The 19,479-nt window shown below is 44.0% G+C and overlaps 1 protein-coding gene across 1 annotated transcript in view; it reads right to left on the reverse strand.

The window, feature by feature from the left end:
• ABCA1 (ATP binding cassette subfamily A member 1) overlaps positions 1–19,479 on the reverse strand; it is a 92,123-nt gene that overhangs the window by 3,403 nt on the left and 69,241 nt on the right. Inside the window, exons 20-49 of the mRNA XM_066568776.1 lie at positions 19,347–19,478; positions 18,688–18,827; positions 17,544–17,681; positions 16,778–16,998; positions 16,275–16,347; positions 15,552–15,754; positions 14,517–14,565; positions 13,719–13,832; positions 13,232–13,380; positions 12,649–12,773; positions 12,177–12,275; positions 10,803–10,992; positions 10,554–10,648; positions 10,155–10,187; positions 9,490–9,595; positions 8,705–8,779; positions 8,143–8,312; positions 7,031–7,208; positions 6,376–6,491; positions 6,144–6,288; positions 4,718–4,841; positions 3,986–4,115; positions 3,732–3,852; positions 3,495–3,557; positions 2,932–3,038; positions 2,384–2,525; positions 1,035–1,169; positions 699–802; positions 479–571; positions 56–299 (exon numbers count right to left, since the gene is read on the reverse strand). Of these exons, the coding sequence (XP_066424873.1) occupies positions 56–299; positions 479–571; positions 699–802; positions 1,035–1,169; positions 2,384–2,525; positions 2,932–3,038; positions 3,495–3,557; positions 3,732–3,852; positions 3,986–4,115; positions 4,718–4,841; positions 6,144–6,288; positions 6,376–6,491; positions 7,031–7,208; positions 8,143–8,312; positions 8,705–8,779; positions 9,490–9,595; positions 10,155–10,187; positions 10,554–10,648; positions 10,803–10,992; positions 12,177–12,275; positions 12,649–12,773; positions 13,232–13,380; positions 13,719–13,832; positions 14,517–14,565; positions 15,552–15,754; positions 16,275–16,347; positions 16,778–16,998; positions 17,544–17,681; positions 18,688–18,827; positions 19,347–19,478 (3,814 nt within the window). The remainder of the gene's footprint in view (positions 1–55; positions 300–478; positions 572–698; positions 803–1,034; positions 1,170–2,383; positions 2,526–2,931; positions 3,039–3,494; positions 3,558–3,731; positions 3,853–3,985; positions 4,116–4,717; positions 4,842–6,143; positions 6,289–6,375; positions 6,492–7,030; positions 7,209–8,142; positions 8,313–8,704; positions 8,780–9,489; positions 9,596–10,154; positions 10,188–10,553; positions 10,649–10,802; positions 10,993–12,176; positions 12,276–12,648; positions 12,774–13,231; positions 13,381–13,718; positions 13,833–14,516; positions 14,566–15,551; positions 15,755–16,274; positions 16,348–16,777; positions 16,999–17,543; positions 17,682–18,687; positions 18,828–19,346; position 19,479) is intronic.

Here is a 19,479-nt window from a genome sequence, read left to right on the forward strand (position 1 = left end):
TGTACTCCTACCTCTGCAAAAGAAGATTTTGGCATCCAGGCTACTAAAAACTTACTTGGTCAAGTGTGGTCTGAGAAACGGAGTAGTCTTCTATGTGGAGTCTCTTCTTGTTCTGGGAGAGAATACTGAATATTTTGGCCAGGGAGGATGGTGAAGAGGGAAGTTGGTACTGCAGCATATTCCGATGTTTTTCCTTTAGGACACTTCCAGGGAAGGCATGCCCAAAGAACTCCTCAACAGGCTTCAGGTCTGGGTTTGCCCCTGCAATTCTCACCACTATGGTGTAACCATCTCCAAATCTGCAAACAAAAATGTCAGTACAAGAGTTAAGGGCTTCTGAATTACAAGTGTCCTAAAAATCCAGCAGCATTTTCTACAGTCAGAATAGCAATGGAAATGCTGCATGAAGAACTAAGCCTAACTCTATCTCCCTAAAAATGCAAACTCTGTGGTGTAAGCAAAAAACCACCCCACCTACCTGTTTTTTAGGTGCTGGACACTGCCCAGACACCTGAATCGCCCATTGACCATTATTGCCATTCGAGTGCACAGGGCTTCACATTCTTCCATGCTGCAAGCAGAAATAACTTCATTAGTGCTGCAAACAGCATTGAAGGGCAGAGCAGAAAGGCTGAGGTTAGCATCCAGCCCTGGCAGATGTAAAAGCCAAGGTATGACACAAGTGGGCTGCTACTTACCTGTGAGATGTGAGCACCACTGATCTCCCCTCCTTGATTACACTCAGAGCACAGTTCCACAAGAAGCGACGTGCTTTGGGATCCATCCCTGTTGTTGGCTCATCCTGCAAAAGGTATACAAAAAACCAGATTATGCTGCTACATTCTGATGAAAAATACCTCATCTTTGAAATGACCTGTCCATTCCTGATTATGAAAACATTGAAAATAAGCAAGTTTGATTTATTTCCTAAAATGACAAAGTATTTTATGCACTGGATTTTTAATTAGTCTTCATTTCAACATGCTTTTCTATTTTTCAAGAAAAATATTGATGAGCAAAGGTTGTGGACTCACCAGGAACACCACAGGTGGCCCTCCAATGAGAGCAATGGCCGTGGAAAGCTTGCGTCTGTTCCCCCCACTGTAATTCCCAGCATATTTTTCTCCATATTTCACAAGGCCCAGTTTCCGAATTGCCCATTCGCCAACCTGTGACACACAGCACAATACCACCTTCAATCAAGCATTGCACAAAGAGAGTTTTCGTACAAACTTTGGCTTCAAAAGCAGCCTTCAGAAGGGCCATTCATCTGAGGATCTAATGCGGCATGGAAACAGATTTTGAAACTCCCTCTGCACCTCTGGATCAGGCTATATGTAACCTTGTCCCCAGGAGACCTGAAAAATCAAATGGCTGCAGCTTATCAGCTGGTGGGCACGAGTTCAGCATCAGCTAGCCACATTAACTAACAGTCTAGTGCTTTTAGCAGCACCAGCTTCAGTGAGCTTTCCTATTACTGTGGGCTTACAGCAGGGACATGGAAACTACTGACCCACAGCTGTCACACCACGGTGCATCTTAGCCCTTTGGATAGATGGAATTTGGTTTGTTTCCACCCTAATGGTGCCAACAGGCAGGCATTGCTGCCCTGCAGTGTGTTATGGGGAAGAGATTCAGCTACTACTTGAATCACACCCAGGACTGGGTCCCTTTTTATATGGAGCTGGTAAGAACATCACATGGAAGAACTTGGCAGCAATCTTAGAAGGAGATTGCAGTTTCCACCCATCCCATCTACCCTCACAGAAGGATTCAAGTTACTTGGACATTAACCTAGATATCATCTACCTAGAGCATTCAGGTCTCATACAGTAAAAACTGTTAATTCCAGGCAACAGAACTGAGAAGGGTGCTGCATGGTACTGGCAGCAGTCATCAACTGCCTAAAGACTGTTACTGTAAACTCATCTCTGAATGCTGAAATAGCAGCACTTTAATGATGCACTATGATCAAATGGAAAAGCGTTTAAAACTCAGCACAAGGCTTCTGCTAAGCTATAGTGTGTTTGTTTCCAGGGACTTTAAAGAATTAAGACTTGACAGTGAGTGTGGTCCTGCATGAGCTGCAGCTCCACAGCCCTTAAATTCTTAAAGGAAGAAATTTGTTCAGTGGAAAAGAGCATTTGCTATGAGAACATAGGACCCAAATTATTTGCCCTTCCATTTTGTACAGTTTTCCAGGCAACACTGAAAAAAACAGGGGAATTCTTGGGGTTCCCTGAAGGAAAGAGGGGGGCAGATTTCACCATACAGTATCTTCAACAGCTTCACATCATTGCATTACATGAGTTGCAGGAAGTATGCATGCAAGCAAGAACTTGCAAGTTGGTCACTGGGGTGGGTCCTGTGGTGTTTCATTTACCTTGCAGACTTCTTTCTCTGGAACACCTCTCAGGAGTGCAAAGAACTCCAGGTGCTCTCGCCCTGTCAGCAGTTCATTAACAGCATCGAACTGTGGGCAGTAGCCCATGTTCTGATGGACTTCTTGGATGTTGGACAAGATACTGTAAGAGAAAAATACCTTTGTTAGGATTTCATGAGCATATGCTGCTAATTTAGATGTTAAAACAGCATGAAACAGTGTTCCTGGAATTACTGAACTAACAAAAATACAGAATCATAGAAGTCCATTTTGATCAAGTCACTTTTTATCTCTCTCCCTTTTCTCCTCCTTTTTTTTTTAAAAAAAAGACATTTAAACTTGGAAGAGCTGTTACATAGAAATGACTACCAGACTAAATCAACTTTCCTAAGCCACTGACGTACTTTACCAGACTCAAACAAGGGCTGAAAGAGATGCCAGGAGTTGTAAACAGGAAAAGTGGAAGAGAGTTTTGATGTTTTCAGAGTTTTGAAAAAAAGCCGCTAAAACTAGAGGAAAAAGCAGAGAAAATATACATTGTCTTTCACCTGTTTCCTTTGAGGAAAGCTTCTCCTCCCGTGACATCTGTATCACCAGTTAGCATCTTAAAAGTGGATGACTTGCCAGCACCATTTACTCCCAGGAGTCCAAAGCACTGGGGATATAAATGAGCACAGTGTATTTGAGAACAGGATCCAACTGCATCATTTTCAGCACTGACAAGATGGGACGAAGCAAACTTGACCCTCAGTACAGGTAGAGGGACTCTGAAGTCCATTTAGAAAAAAACTCCAAAACTTTCACATTTTTATTTTAAGTATAAACCTTTAGACTGGGAAGATGAACAAACTGATGTCACCTTGATACCCTGTCACAGCAGTTGATCTGTGCCAAATCTTGCATACTGGAGTTTGGCTTCTGGTCCCAGACACTGAGAGTTCATATCTTCTTCAAAGGTAGAGACATAGAACCAGAAACTGCTTCAGCTTTTACTTTCCTTTGGAGCAATTTGAACTTTCATCTGGTTTTGATCTTACTCTACCCTGTGCTGTCTTGTGGCTCCTAAATACTGCAGTAATAGCAAAACAATCCATTTAATGAATAAGCTTACCTCTCCAGGGGGGATTCCAACACAGATCCTGTCAACTGCTGGCTTTCTCTTCATTCTGTAAATCTAAAACCATAAGAAAAAAGAATGAGAAGGACAACATCAAAGAATTCTCATCAGAGCTGTACATCTGCAGTACTCCCAACTCGATCCAGTTTCAATCCCGCTAAATTCTTCTGATAAGGCACAGTGAACTGCATAGTTTTGTGTTAATGAGTACGAATTCAGAAGTTCTGTCACCTTGGTTAGCTCCTTGATTTCCAAAATGTCACTCTGGCCTCCTCCACTAATTATCCTCTGCCTCTCTCTGGTGACATCCTCGTCTTCATCATTCACAGGAGGCAGCTTGGCATAGACAGGCCTGAAGAAAGCAACATGATAAAGTCTTAGCAGAAAATGACAGGGCCTTCATGGGTAGTATTCTCCCCATTTCATAGGTGACACCAATGAAAACTTCACCTGCCTGTAGTGGCACAGTAGAGAGGACAACCTACCTGGGTTTGATGAAGAACCTGTACTGGATGAGCACTGTGATGAGAAAAAACACCACACCTTCTACTGCCATGGCAAAGAGGTTCCTTCCCACCAGGTCCCATGACAGAGGGGACACAAACCGATTCTCTCCTGCCAAAATGAGATTAAAAGCACAATCACTTTTCCAGAGCAAGGGGAGCAGGCTAGCATTTCTTCCAGCAGAGCTCACCAAGTTGGGCACTGGGACAACTGATGATCAGCCAGTTACAGGAGGGAAAGGTTAGACCACACAAGGGGCCCGCTGTGGCTGCAAGCCATTTTTACTGTAGCAAAGTTGGGATTCAGGCCCAGAGAATTCAGTCTGCCAAAGAGCTAGCCCACTTGTTCAAAAGGTTAGTGAAGCACAGAAAGACTATGACTCAGACCTGACATCTGCATGCCAGAAAAAAATCCATCCCGCTCTCCAGAGCCTCAGCCATTCCTTACACTATGCCTAATGACATCCATACAATTGTCTTTATGCATTTTTATTTATTGCTCTTAACTCAAAAATCTTTAGATCTATCTACCAGTTTCTCTTAACAAGTTAAGTAAGAGGCGATGGCTATGATGACTTGCCATGTTTGACCAGGTCTGTGCTGCAAATTGAGCACTTTCAGTTCCTGAAAAGTTAGAGGAGCTTGTCTGAAGCAGACTCTAAATTTGTCTGTTCCTTTCAGGCCATTGTCTCTGTGAAACATAATTTCACTTACCAAATCTCTCCAGAGCATCAGCCATAGCCTGGTTTTTCACCATGTCAATGAGTCCCCGGCCCAGGCAGAAGTGAGGGAAGATGAGGAAGACAGACTTCAGGATGTCATTGATGTCCTTCAGTTTCTGTTAAGAAAAAATTCAAGTGCCAGTGAGCCAGCTGAGCAAAAAGCAGCCTGTGAGTGACCCATGTTGTCACTGACCCCTCCTTCCCTTTCTCAACATTGCAAGCCCACAAAAATCCAAGGATTAGACATGTTCTCCCAAGAGCCAGGGCCACGGCTTCTCTGGACAGTCAGTGTTGTTGTGTTGCTCACAATGCTATTAACACAAGCAAACTGCAATAAAATGTTTTTCCACACACTCACAGTCTAAAAGGCAGTGTCTGCAAACAATGATATGCAAAAAGACTACTGGCTGAGGACACAGGGAAGTTTAAGTTGAACAGACTGGTTATGTCAGTGGCTGTTGGGAGTTCCTCCCTGTCCCATATTGGAAGCTCTAATACTTTTCCTTTGTTGTCTCACAGCTGGCTTAGTTCACAGATTGAATTGATAGCACCCTGAGTTCCTGTTCTGCCAGGTACTCATCTCTGAGCGTTGTACTCATTGTTACTGAGCTAGAAGAGGCTTTGTAACAAAAGGAACCATCATCAAGCACTGCACCCTTATGCCCACAGGAAGAGGTACAATCAACAAGTAACTCCCACGGTGTCTCCTGAGCCTCCTCCCACAAGGAACACTTCACACCACTGTGGGTCAAACAGTGCTTGCTAAGACATCTTGTGTTGTCTACAAGCATGAGAGGAACTTGGTACCTTCCCCAGGAGGCATCTGGTGTTGAAAAACTGAAGTGCGTAAGCTCCCATGGCTAGAGAGGTATCTACGACAGGAGGCAAAATTTAGGGCAGCTAAATAGTTGGGCGATTAAATGGCCTTTGTAGATGGAAAATGCCCTTCATTAAGAACATACAAGAAATTCCATTAGAACATAAGAAAATTCTAATTTTTTTTTCACCTTAAAAATGACTGAAAAGTGGAAAAAGTTGTCCAGAGAGACTGTGGAGTCTCTCCCTGGAAATTTTAAAATCCAATGGCTCTAAGCAACCTGCTCTTAGCAGTTTGACCTTGCCCCCCATTATGAAAAACCAGGCCATGCAAACCCAATACACTGCTGTAGCTAAATCCTGCTCAGAGGCTGAACCAGACAATCTCAGGAGCTCCTTCCCCATGTCTTAACTACTCTGTGAGCTTTTCTAAAGGGGGCTTTATCCCATTTCCACCAGAACCTGTGTTTAAACTGCTGTTGAAGCTAATGCATACAGGGCCTAGTTTTTCTGGAGATCTGGCTGCTAAAGGCACCATGGAACCAACATGGAACTAGACTGTAGCAGCACAAGACAGTTGAGGAGCTTCTGAAAAAACATACATCATTGGTGAAGAGCTCCAGGACAAAGGTGGCCACACTCCCATTGATGCCAATGAAGAGATTCACACTGGTCAGCACAACATATGCCGTGCTAGGGATTTTGAACACAAAGGAGGCTGGATACATGAGAGGGGTGATGGACCACCTGGCAAGAGAAAAAGCAGCAACATCACGTAAGAACCTTCCAAGTCTAAGAGCCTTCCCAGTCATCCTCTGATAAAAAATCCCTTACCCATAGAGAAACAGGAGGAGAGCCAGCACAGGCAAGTTGGAGGAGGATACATAGGACTTCTGTTGGAAGCAGATGAAGATGATGACAACTAGTGTGGCTGGAACAATGTAGTTGCACTAGAAGGTGAAAAACATGACTTTAGATTTCTTTCCAGGTGACATAAAAAAAAGAAGAGATTTTTTTCTTCTCTAGTCCAATAGTTTTCAAAACTCTTCAGTGTTCCCAAAGCTGTTTTCAATGGGAGACTTAAAGTGTCACATGTGTGAGCCATAATACAGTACACATGAATTTACATTTCTTGGTCCCCCTAGAAGTAGTCAGTAGACTCTCAGAGGTTTCAGGCACCACAGGTTGAGAAAACCTGCTTTGGACAGAGTAGAACAAGGGGCTAAACAAACAAACATTTTTGGGCAAGTATTTTAGAGTGACATAATAAATGCTAATGATTGAGCTTATGGTTGTCCTTCCATCCTCTGTTGTACTCCTTGACCCAGTGAGATGAAGCACTGCCCCATGAGAGAAAACACAAAAGTCATATTCTCAGTTGTTATTCACTGAAATAATGCAGTGCCCGCTGGAACACACTGCACTGTGCACTTCAAGACACCCTGGAAAAACAGAACAGAGGATAGTTTAGCCCAGCTTAAGTCCTTACCATATCCCACACAAAGTTGGCCAGCCAGTAGATAACAGGCTTCACACCACTGATGAACTGCAGGTGTTTAGCCTTGCTGACACGCTCCTGAATAAGGAAAACCACAAAGCTGGCAGGAACAAAGGACATGGCAAAGATCACACAGATGGACACAAGGACATCCACAGAGGTGGTCATCCTGGATAAAAAAGGAAGAAAGCAAATTGTTTGTATGGTGGTACTGGCTCCTTTGAGATGAAATGAGGCAACTCGTGCAGGGCAGGGCAGAAACTATTTCTTCTGCTGCTGTCAATAGTCTGTCCTTACACTCAGAATCCTGAGTAATGAATTACCATGCAAGATTCTCTTAACTGCACAGTTCTTCTCCAGCCATATAACAGAGGGAACATACACAGTCTGTTGGCATCTCAAGCACAGCATCACAACCTGCAGCCTGGTTAATAATTTCAGCATAATAGACTGCTTTCTGCTTTCCTTATTACCCCCACTTTGTTTCCCACATAATCCATTTCCTGCGGTTGTTGGGGTTTGTCTTTTTTTGGTGTTGTTTCAAAGTTGGCAAGTATCTGCCCATTATCTGCCACTGTTTTATGGATTGAAGGATATATATGCACACTGATTATGAGTTCTGACTCTGATCATAGCGAAAGTGGACTAGTCAATGCCTCAGTGAAATTAACCCTGTGCATTATTGTGTGCCCCCCAGCCTGAGACAGTGGACAAGACTCAACAGGACCTATTAGAGGTTCCTAGTCAAATGGTGAGGATGAAAGAATGACCATATTTATGGTGAGACACCTTTCTGAAGGTGGCTGAGATGGGATTTCCTAGAGTTGCAGAAGGTCTGATTCCTGAAAAAGACTGGTTCTTAAAAACTGCAGCTTCCAGGGGCTCAAGGACAGAGAAAGTTTGTACAGAAGTGCTGTTCAACAGCAAGTTCTTAGCAGCACAGGTTGCCACCTCCCCCGACCAGAGAAAATAAGGCCTGTGTGTAACAGCCTAAATGGCAGAGGCCACTGACTGTCCACCAGTAGGTCCAACACCTCCCATGTTGCCTGTTTTCAGTCATCAGCAATAAGCCCAAACCCATCCATAGTCATGTCACAACTTACAGAGCTACTTCAGACAGCTGCTGCTTGGTGAGGTTGAGTGGGTGATTGAAGGCAGTGATCCCATAAGCACTGGGATTTTCACCCTGCTGGAGGTTGGCCCGAAGGATCGCATTGTTGATCACATTCAGGAAGGATGCAATGGCATGCCAGCCCTTGTTGTTAAACCACACCTACAAGACACCACATCAGCATCAAAGACACCAGGTACATCAGCTACCCAAAAGCTTCCTAAGCCCTTCAGAACATCCCTTCCTCTGTTGAGGGCATATTTCTTTCCATATCACTCCAGCTAGCTTGCTCAGGGGCAGAACACTCAGTTTAATCAATAAACAAAAGAGGCTCCTGGATGCTATCACTGATTCAGCACTGAACTCTTCTTGGTATTTAGGCCTAGACTCCACAGGAGAGACAGGAGAAGTCCACATAAAACTACAGGCTACATTTACTCCAGTAGCAAATACAGAGAACTCTGGTCTACAAAGTTTTCCAAGACTAACTGCTATGACTCCAAGTTACCAGAGCTTCAAACATCAGACAAAGAAATGAGGATTGGCTAATTTACCTTCACATTGTTCTTTGTATCCAGGCCTTTCATGAAACTTGATAAACTGTTGAGAAATCGATCCCCAGAACTCCCCTGCAAACAGCAAAGAGACAGTTACTTCCCCTCTAAGAATGTCTTTATTCATGCCCTGGGGTCTAGCAGAGACTACACAATGTTTTTCACAGCTCTGACAACTTCCTGCCAATTCAACAGCCTCTACCCACCAAACTGGAGGTGGTAAGAAGGCTGAGTAACTGTGGTTTCCCTTCATCCTTTCCTTTCTATAATCTCACTGGTAAGAAGGGTCATCTTATGCCTGCTTTTTCCCCAGCAAAACTTATTAACGGAAGTTGGATGCAACCTTCAGAAATATTGCAGCCTGCAGGCTGGCAGACTCAGAGGAAAACAGTGGCCCAAATTTCTTCTGAGCCAGGGCAGACTCAGCACAGGAAGGTTCGGCTGAGGTTTTGAAGATGGCAGCAACCACTTCTTAATTCCACAAGACAGCTCACCCTGTCCTGCCACAAAACATTCAGATGTCTGCAATCCCCACTGGCTTGCAATTGGTGCTGGGCAGAACCCACATCAGCAACATGGGCTGGGCAAGCTTTAGCTGAGTGTGTCTCCAAGACTTCTGCTACTCCCAGACAACAGCCTGGGAGATCCCAGCTCACAGGTAGTGGGGAGAAATCAGTGACACAGCTAACACATACATGCTCCTCATTTTATGGCTTCCAAGTCATCTCCCAAGTAACAAGACTCAGTATTTAGTGCATCTGGGCTTATGGGGGACAACTGCTCACCTGTGCCAGCTCCAGAATTTTCTTCACCTGTTTAATGGCATCAGTGACTTCATGACTTGGAGGAAGCACGAGGGAACTGCTGGCTCCCAAGGAAAAGCCACCATACCTGAAAGTTCAGACAGAAAGTGATGCTATGACATGACATGATGCTAAGACAGACCTCCACAAAATGCTACTCCTTATCCCTCTCCACGTCCGTGTCTCCTCTTCCTGCAGTACACCCAAAACTACCATCTCCACTCTTACATGAAGGGATGACTTTATTCTCCTTCATGGCTGCTTAGCCATGAAGTCTTCTACTCTTTGTTTCTGGGGTTAAACACTCATATCATGAGTGCTCAGCATCCTGCCCAAAGGCAGCTATTCTCTGCTGCAGGCAAAGCAAGATGTCTCCCTACTGCCCTTGCTTGGAAGAATAGCACCTCACAGAATAGAGTACCAGCACACTGGTCATGCAAATCTTTTCAAGACTGCTCTCTCCATAAGGCAGACATGCTATCCAGCGCTCTGGGGTTGTCCCAGTTTATCCTTAAACATTTTCCTCCAATATCTGGCAGCTAAGAGTTCTATAACACAAACTGCAAAGCAGGGTGGATGTGTCCTGCTAAATACTATATTCAAGGTTTAGTGGACATATACAAGCTAAGGAAAATGCAGTAACTCACCTGAACTCATTCACCCAGATTTTATTCTTTAAGCTGCAGAGAGAAAAGAGTTGATATATAATACATAGAGCCAGAGGAGAGACAGACCTAAAAAAGCTGCAGGCACATAGCCAGGGAAAAGAGTGCAATAGCCTCTGACATCTGATATAGCTCCCACCATTCCTTTTCAGGGTAATCCCTAGGCTTCCCCCACAATCTGCCTATGAGGGTCAGCACATAGAACCACCCACAAAGTAGAAACATCACTTGAGCTGAGGATCAGGGTTATCTGAGGACCTGAGGGGATTTGGCTCACTACTGAAGAATTTGGGCTGCCCAGGCTTATTTGCCTGATCTGTGCATCACCTGTAAAGCAAGCAGTGTTTGTCGGGGAGGGAAGGGGGAGTGTTCAACAGCTACCTTTTCCCAATGATCTGTGCATAGGTCTTCACTAGGTAGTCTGATATATTGCGGCCTGTCAGATTCTGGAGGATGTCAGTTGTGTCTTGCTCACGCTGGTGTCACCAGTGAAAACACAGATAAATGCTCATCAGAAAACAGTGGTGCTCAGTGAAATAAATCTCGCACAACGCTGCATGCAAGAATCACACCTAGCCACTCTGCTCCTCATGAGCATTACTCCCTGCAGTACCACTGAGCCCCTCCTACCTGTGGGGGTGGCAGGCCACCTGCACCAGGGGGGCACACAGGCAGCATCTTCTTGATCTTCTCACTGCTACACTCACAAGACGGGGAAGGATTCTCCATGCTCCAGTTGCCTTTCAGGAAGATATCCAGCACTGACTCTGGGACTGAAGCAGTGGTCCATTCCTTCTGCCCCACAGTGCAAGGAGTGTCCCTGTGTTTGGAAAAAGGCAAGAAAAAAGCAGTTTTTAAGATAAATATGATGGCCTTTGCTTACAAGAAATTTAAAGATCAAACTCCACAGTCCCCAGCAGAGTCAGTGCGTTTCTCAAATGAGCTTGACCTCACAAAGACAAACAGCTCAGAGCAACAGATTAGACTCTGCAGCTTTTAACAGATCCCACTGCCAAAGAAACTGGGGCAGGCCAACACTGTAGGGCCAGACACTCCCCTCTTCGCATTATAATTAAATGCTTTGTTTCATTGAGTCCCGGCAGGCACACTGTGTCCAGAGTTCAGGGAGCATCTGGAGAATGTGCTTAGTCACATGGTTTAGTTAAAAGTAGTCCTCTGAGGAACAGATAGTTGGACCCAATGATTCTTATGGGTCTCTTCCAACTTGAGATATCCTGTGATTTTAAGATCACAGCAGACAATCTTCTTGCATGACTCCTTGGATATATTTCTGCCTTTGGGGCATCAAAACACTGCTCTTTCTCAAAGTAGCAGTGGGCAGCTTTTTCCCCATGGCCCATTGGTGGAATAGCTCGGCTTTCATTCCTGTTATAAAGGATGCAGGTTACTTTCCACCACTGGCCATTAAATCAGACACCTTGTCTCCCTCCCCATCATCCTGTGAACATGACCTGCAGGTCTTCTGGGCACACCATCTTGGACTCAGAGTGTATACATCTTCTATGTTCACAGACTAGATCTTCAGCAACTTGCTCAAGGCTGTGCACCAAGTCAGGTGGCAGAGTTAGGAAACAACAAATGCTGTCTGGCTCCCCACTCCTTCTGCTGGTGTTTGTGGGGAACTAACTCAGGTTTCTAATGCAGCTGGAAACAAAGGATTGTGTAGTGGGAATAGCTACAGCCAACAACATACACCAACATAAATAAGTCCTTTACCATGTTCAGGACCAAACAGTAACTTGAGTCATTTGCTCTCTCCTTTCCATCTCTATCAGCAAGGACTTGCATTCAAACCTCAACTTCCTCACCAGACTGAGGGCTGGCAACTTTTAAAAAGGTTTTGAGCAGAAAAACTGAATGTAATTACAACTCTTTTGGCTTAAATCCTGCTCTGGCCACGCATTACTATAATTTCCAAAAGTCAGCTAGAGGGATGTGCTATCAGGGATGTGCTTCCTGTTCCCAGACCAGAGTTCTACTTACGGGATGGAATGTCCCTGCATACAGCGTGTCCCAAACCCCGGCTTATCAAGAAGGGCATCCAAAAGCTTGTGAGTGCCTGCATCTTCTGGAGCATCATTGCTATGGGAACAACAGAAAAACACTATCAGTCAGTGTGGTAACCAGCACACAGCAAAAGAAGCAACAGAGCAAGGCCAAGAGCAGAGTGAAAGGATGTGGACAGGGATTTGCCCTTGAAGAATGCTTGGCCTAAGAGCACACACACATTCCAAGTCTTTGTACACAGTATTATTAGGAGAGTCATAGCACCATTCAGAAATGGATATGGCCTTGCCTGTACTTAGAGCTGGCATTTAAAGGCCGAAGAAGAAAATACCACAACTCTCTTTTAAAACATGCTTCTGAGATAAGCACAAAACCCAAAAGGACCTGTTAAAGAACTCAGTAACTCAAGTTTGCGAAGAATATAATTTATAGGCCAGACAAAACATACCTAATAAAAGTGTACTGCTCATCATACATCCAGGGTTGTAATTCCAGGCTGGGGTACTTCCCAAAAGGAGGAACAATCAGGCTGAACATGAGAGCAATACACACAAAGACAGCTGGCAGCACAATCTGAAATTGTAAGGAAAAAACACGTCCTTTTTATAAGCAAATGTTTCCAGAGGCATCGGGAGGTACATATGATTCACTTATTGGATCAAAACATTTTCAAAGTTTCCCAGGAATACCTTTGCTATTTTTACACCACAAGAGTGCTAGACACCAATGCAAGATCTATCTTAGCATTCAATCAGGGAACTCACTTCAGCTGCAGAGGATTTAGCTGCATATGCTGTTCCCAAGGGCAAAATTACATTTGCTGTGCAAGAATACTATAATCACATTGGTTTATCATGCAACTCCTTTCACTTGCACAGGCAAGTGCTTCACTTCTGCCCCCATGTGCAGTGAAGGCTAATTTTGGTTATCTGCATTCCCTTGAGGTTTTTAGCCCACCATCAACTTAGACTACAACACACAGTCCAGAGCTGTCCCTGATGAGGGACTTTGCTCGTGTTGGAGGCTCTCACCTGGGCAAAAAAGCCCTTCCGGCTTCTCTTGGCAATGAGCATCCTCTTCCACAACAGAGCCATGAACTGCTGCTGGGTGAGCTTCCAGCCCTTCATTTGGTAGGAGCCTTTCCCATCCATGCCACTGAGAAGGTCTGTCTCTCTGGATTCTGCTAGCAAGAAGAAATTACCCTCATTCAAAAGTTCAGAGATGCTCTCTGTGCTGGAGACACAAGGTGATGGCTGGAGCAGCCACTCGCACTCACCAAAAAAAAAAAAAAAGGCACAATCAGGAGAAATAACTACATAAATTTACATGAATGTGTTTTCTCCCTTCTCTCTGAGCTTTGAATGGGAGAATTGAGCAGGCTGTGCATCCTGCACTGTCCACTATTTCTAAAGGCAAATACATCACCACTCCTTTGGCAGACTCAGCCTTAAGATCCACAGTACCTATAATATGAAAGAGCATCCAGAGAAAGAAAACAGGCTTGAACTCTAGCGATACCTGGATCTATGTCTGAGTCATTAGGATCAAATGCATCATCTTCTGTAAATGGACGAAGGCAGCTCTGTCTGTCTCCAAACACACGTCTGTTCCTTCTGGCTGGCAGTGTACCATCTGAAAATAATGCAGTTATGGTTACCTGAACTGCTTCAGGTAATCTCCAGCTAGCCCCAGAAAAAACAAAGCAATATAATTTTCATTTTGCATGTCTTCCATTTGCAAACTGAAGAGTTGATCTGGAGTGACTTCAGTGCAGGTAAAAACAAAACCAAGACTGTCATTCTGCAATGGGTCACGTTTTATGCACCATACTTTCTGTGATGTCCCAGAAACTTCTTCTAGTGCACTTGGCACCCTTTTTGTTTTTCTCCCAGGAGAGCAGGCTGCTCTCATTGTAAGAAAACTCTCACTTTCCACATGACAGTCGTACATAGTCATGTCACTACAAGTGCAATTTGCTGTTATAAGCACTCAGTGCAGTGATCTGCTCTCAGAAAGGGAAAGTTATTGGACGCTACTCTGGTCTGAGGCATCAGGAGTTCTTCAGAGCAGACAACAGTGTCCGTTAAGTAATTTGCAATATACTCAAGCAACAGAAACTCTTCACTATCACAAAATAAGTATACTACCAAGTGAGTCAATTGACCTTTACAGCACATAAAGGCATGCATTAAATACACTAAACCCAGCTACTTCAGGTCATTAAAAATACTCGGACAGAAGAGCTTCAGTTCAGTCTCAATCAGGCTCTGTCACACCTTGGTATGTGTCACTTCTGCAGGGGACAACTCCACCTACCTGAGGTTTCTGCATCCACACCGCTATCATCAGCCACTTTTAGGAAGATCTGAAAAGGAATGATAACTGTCAATGAAAATCAAAAGAGGAGAGATATTGTGGGTACTGCTTCAGAAGATGCCATGTGAGACTGGCAGGTGCAATGAGAGAACTGAGGATACTGAGTTTATCCTCTGCATGATGGTGACGTTGACTTTGTGGCTTCTGTCCAGTTTCCAGGAGCCAGACTGCTACCAGCTGTGGCTCCTTTCCAATATGAGTTCGCATGCCATCTCAAACATGAGCTCTTTCCTGTGTCTCAGAAACAGACCTAGTAACTAAACTTGGCGAATCTCGTATTTCCCCATGTCTAACAGCTCTTGCTTGAATAGGCACCTTCATGGAGCTTGACCCATGGACTCTCCTAAACCAGAAATAATCCTTTTTCAAATTGCAGATAACAACCAAGGTCTTCACAGCTGTGAAGGACCTAGAGGGCAACCTCAGTAAGTGACAAAACCACTGTTTCAGTTTCCCTTATCATTCTTTAAAAATAAACAAATAAAGATCCTACACAGAGATAACGTGCATGATACTTCTGTGATAAAAAAGAGAGACTTGGCCACTGGAACAGTCACATGGAACAAACCCTGAAACCATAAAAAATCCCTGACAAGGGCATATGTCTAAATTGTTTACATAATGTATGTATACAGTACTGAAATGTATGTTTTTTGTTAAATGCAACACAAAGCATGCCTAAAAATAACAGAGATATTAGAAGCCAAATCAGGGGCCAACCTACACATGATATCTCAGCAAAGTGCAGATGAGCACATAGGACCTGTCCTTGCTTGTTTGTACCACATTTCAGTTTTTAATGCACACCTCTGTGAGCACACTCTTACACAGGGCAGAAGACAATCCATTTTGGAGAGGAACGCAAAGCTGTTCTTTCAATTTTTACAGGAAGCAATAAGGCTTCATCTCATTCTTAATTATGTCATGATTCCTTCTGCCTAGTTTAAGACAAACAGGAAGCAGCAGCTCACTAACCTCCTCCAGAGTAGTTTCTGAGATTCCATAGCTGGAAATGCCAAGATCAGAAAGACGGTCATCAATTTCATGGAACAGCTCCACAAAAGCTCCCTCTTTAGCAGCTTTGTATGGCAAGACATAGGTTAATTCATGACCTATGTCCTCCACCAGTCTTGCCTCAGGAACATGTTTTGTAATGAGATTTGAAATTGCAGACACATCTAGAAAAAACAAATGTAAAAGATAGTTCTGTTCTGGTCACCACTCATAATATGGAAAAAAGAGCTCAGCCTTAAAAATCCTGCCAGAAAAGGAGGACAAATAGGACTGGAAAGAAGCTAATTTCCATGAAGTGTCATTTCTTTTTAATTTAACACAAGACTGGATAAAAAGCCTGGACCAAAGCTTGGCTATACTTCTTATGTGCAGAACTTGGGAGAGCGTGTACATGCTACTGGAAGACCTGCAAATAAATCACTGATGTACAGCTCACCAACATTATATACTGCCAACAGGCCACACAACTACATAATATTTGCTTATTATATCTCAGGACAGCTTGAATTCAAAATGGCTCACTCAAGAAATGCATTCCAATATTTAAAATACCATCACTGTGAATTTAGTAATTTTCCCAAGACTGTAGCTACCTTGGAGCAACAAGGTTAAGACAGCTGTCCAAGGCGAGCCACAGAGCAATGTCAACTGGAATTCAATCTTAAATTTTTTTCCAAGCCTCACCTATTGTCAATGTGTCACTTTCATGGTCACTGCCAAGGCCAGCATCAGAGCTGCTCTGGGAGACACTGTCATCCTGGTAACAAAAGAGAAGACAAACATTATTTCCTGCTGTTTATTCAAAATGAGGCCTACCAGATGCTACATACTAAGTAAGTCCAACCAGATGCTGCAGATCGTGACACAGCACTGCAAAGGCTAAAACAGAAGTAAGATGATGGGTATAGAAGTGAGTGTTACAAAAGTATACGTCACTTATTTTGTATCTCTCTGATCAGCTTGAGATCACTGTCACTCAAAGAATCTATAATGGGGATGTATGTCCCACACAACAGTTTCATTAGATATGGTCTGGCACAGTACCCACCAGACAAGTACCACTTCTTTCAAAGAACAAGGGGTTTTCCTTTGAGACATTCTACCATAGAAAATCTTAGCTGCTGCTTCCAAAAAGCCTAAGATTTCATGAAGAAAGAATAAACATGAGCAGAAAAGGCCAGCTCTACCTTTTTCAGATAGGAAACTGTGCTGCTGCTGTTTCGACAGGAGCTCAGAGAGGAATCTACATCCTTTTTGACCAGGGTCAAATAATAGCCTGTTCCCAGCTGGTTCTTCAGGAAGAGAGAAGAGCCAACACAGCAGAGCTTGCCATGAGAAATTATAGCAATGCGGTCCCCCAGAATGTCTGCCTCATCCATGTGGTGTGTGGAGAGAATGATAGTGCGACCTGGAAGAGAGCAAGGAAGACGTGGCTGCTAAGTCAAACAAATCTGTTTGTTTGCTGCCACACCAAAGCCACAATCATCTGCATCTTGTCATGAAGCTGGATGGGAGGTTGATGCCACAATTTTGGGCCCTTTGAACAAGACCAAGAGTACGGAGAAGATTCACAACTGCTGTCATGGGTTTATTCTCCCCACTCTCTGCTGGCTTTTGTCATGCTCAGCAAAGGCAGGCTTAATTTCATGTCTGCAAGGCTGGTTGCATGGAGCAGAACAGGACATTGCTGAACAGCAAGGTTAATTTTCTGACTTTACCTGCCCTCAGTCATAACCCAGTAAAAAAGTTTGTTCATGAACTCTGACATGAATAGATGGAGAAAGATATATAAATGAGAGATCTGAGCATCCTTGTCCTGCATCGTCTCTGTTCATTCCTTGGTGCAGGCAACAATAAATTTGCAAAGACATTGCTATTTTGAGAACAGTCAAGAATCAGATTGATTTTCTTTTGCCTCCCACAATACATTTATTAAGAGTAAAGATGACATACCTTGCCGATACTTCAGAAGCAGTTCCCATATTCCTCTGCGAGAATAAGGATCCACCCCAGCTGTAGGCTCATCCAGAATGACAACCTTGGAGCCACCAACAAAAGCTAAGGCAACAGAGAGCTTCCTCTGCATGCCACCTGTCAGGCACAAGAAGAAAGAAGTGTTCAGGCTGATGCAGAGATGAGGTGAACAGCAATACTTGCAATATGACAGATAATGAGCTCTCCGAAAGAAAGCAGACTGAGGAGAACAAGTACTGCTGCTGTTTCAGGCACTCAGGGTCCCACCACTTTCTGGACAGTGGATAATTCATCTGGATAATCACTCCTCAGTGGAGTCTAACTCTCCTACCTCAGGGAACCACACCTTGCATGCCCACAATGAACCACACTGTCTCAGCACCGGGGGTAGCAAATTACCATCTTGGAAGCCTAAGCATATTTGGGGATCTGGAACACAGGTCTCCAGAGCCCAAGCTGCAGAAATAAGTCTCCATGAGACTCCCCTTCCATGAAAGTGTTCCAGAGGCAAAAACAAGGAATTATATTGCATTCCTCAATACTAAAGTCAACCATGGTAATCTGCTCTCCCTCCCTGAAGTCAAATGTGCAGTCTGTACTGATACTTGAGTAAGACAAAGGCATGTCAGTCCCTCTAGTATCTGGTACAGACTGACACAGGAATTCTGCCCCTACTGAACAAAGGAGAAGGGCACTCCAGGTCACCAATTGAAGGGGCAGAAGTCAGTATAAGGAATGCATGTATGATTTGCAAACAGCAAGAGACTTGTAGACTATGGTCCAAGCCACCCTCACGTAAACTCATAAACCCCAAATATATGAGTAAGCTTTGGACAACACACAGGAAATGCAGCTGAACTATGTCATGATGGAAAAAAATACACAATACTCAGAGAAAGTGAGAGACTTGTTATGGCCATTGGATAGCTTGAGACTGTGCAAGATTGTGATGTTTACTAAGATAGACTGATTAGGTACTTAATAAATAACTCGCTTCCTTAAATGCTTAATTTTATAGTAGTCTATATATAATTGCAGGATTCCATCAGGGTCCATAACACAGCCTCTGCAAAATCCAGTGGAGTGTTTCTGAGGCTGAGAAATGTAAAAGATCTGAACCTACCAGAGAGCTTGCTTGTCCTAGCCTTCAGTTTGTGAGGCAAACCAACATCTGTTGCCATCTGATCCATCTCCTCTTTCACCTTCTTTTCCGGCAGCCCTTTGAGCCGAGCATAGAACCAGATGTGCTCCTCCACAGTCAGCCTAGAGAACAAATGTAGCCTCAGGGCAGAGTTGAAAGCACCATACTGGGATTCGTCCCTTTTATTAGCATTACTGCAGGCATTTCTGTTTCCTCAGGAAAACATCTTTTAAGGCTGAGGTTTCAGGAAGGAGCCACAGATTGGGTGCACTCAGTTTGGGCCTGACTTCAGGGTGTGGCTCTATTCAGGACCCATGTAAATAATCCTTTTTTAAGGGTGCTTAACAGTACCACAAACAACCTAAATCACTAGGCACCAGGGATACACTTGGCCTAGCTGAGTGGAGTACATTATTAACAGACATGAAAGATGAAAGTGTAAGCTCTTGCTGGTCATTCCCAGGCACTTAGGAATGTGCTAATAAACAGAATGTTCCCGTACCAATCCCACACTACTCCACTGTCTCACACCAGGAGCACAAGAAAAAGGACTGTCAAAGCCAAAAGCACACTGCGGTATCCTAGAGAACCCAAACATCTGTTAGATAGCATCAGTCCTACATATCCCAGGTGATACTCACAAGTCAAACAGCACATTATGTTGTGGACATACACCCAGGTTCTGCCTGATGGTGCTAAGCTCAGAGCGGATATCTTTACCCAGGATGAAGGCTGTACCCGAAGTTGGGGGAAACAAGCCAGTCAAAATGGACC

Source organism: Molothrus aeneus, chromosome Z, assembly GCF_037042795.1.
Source record: "Molothrus aeneus isolate 106 chromosome Z, BPBGC_Maene_1.0, whole genome shotgun sequence".
NCBI lineage: Eukaryota > Metazoa > Chordata > Aves > Passeriformes > Icteridae > Molothrus > Molothrus aeneus.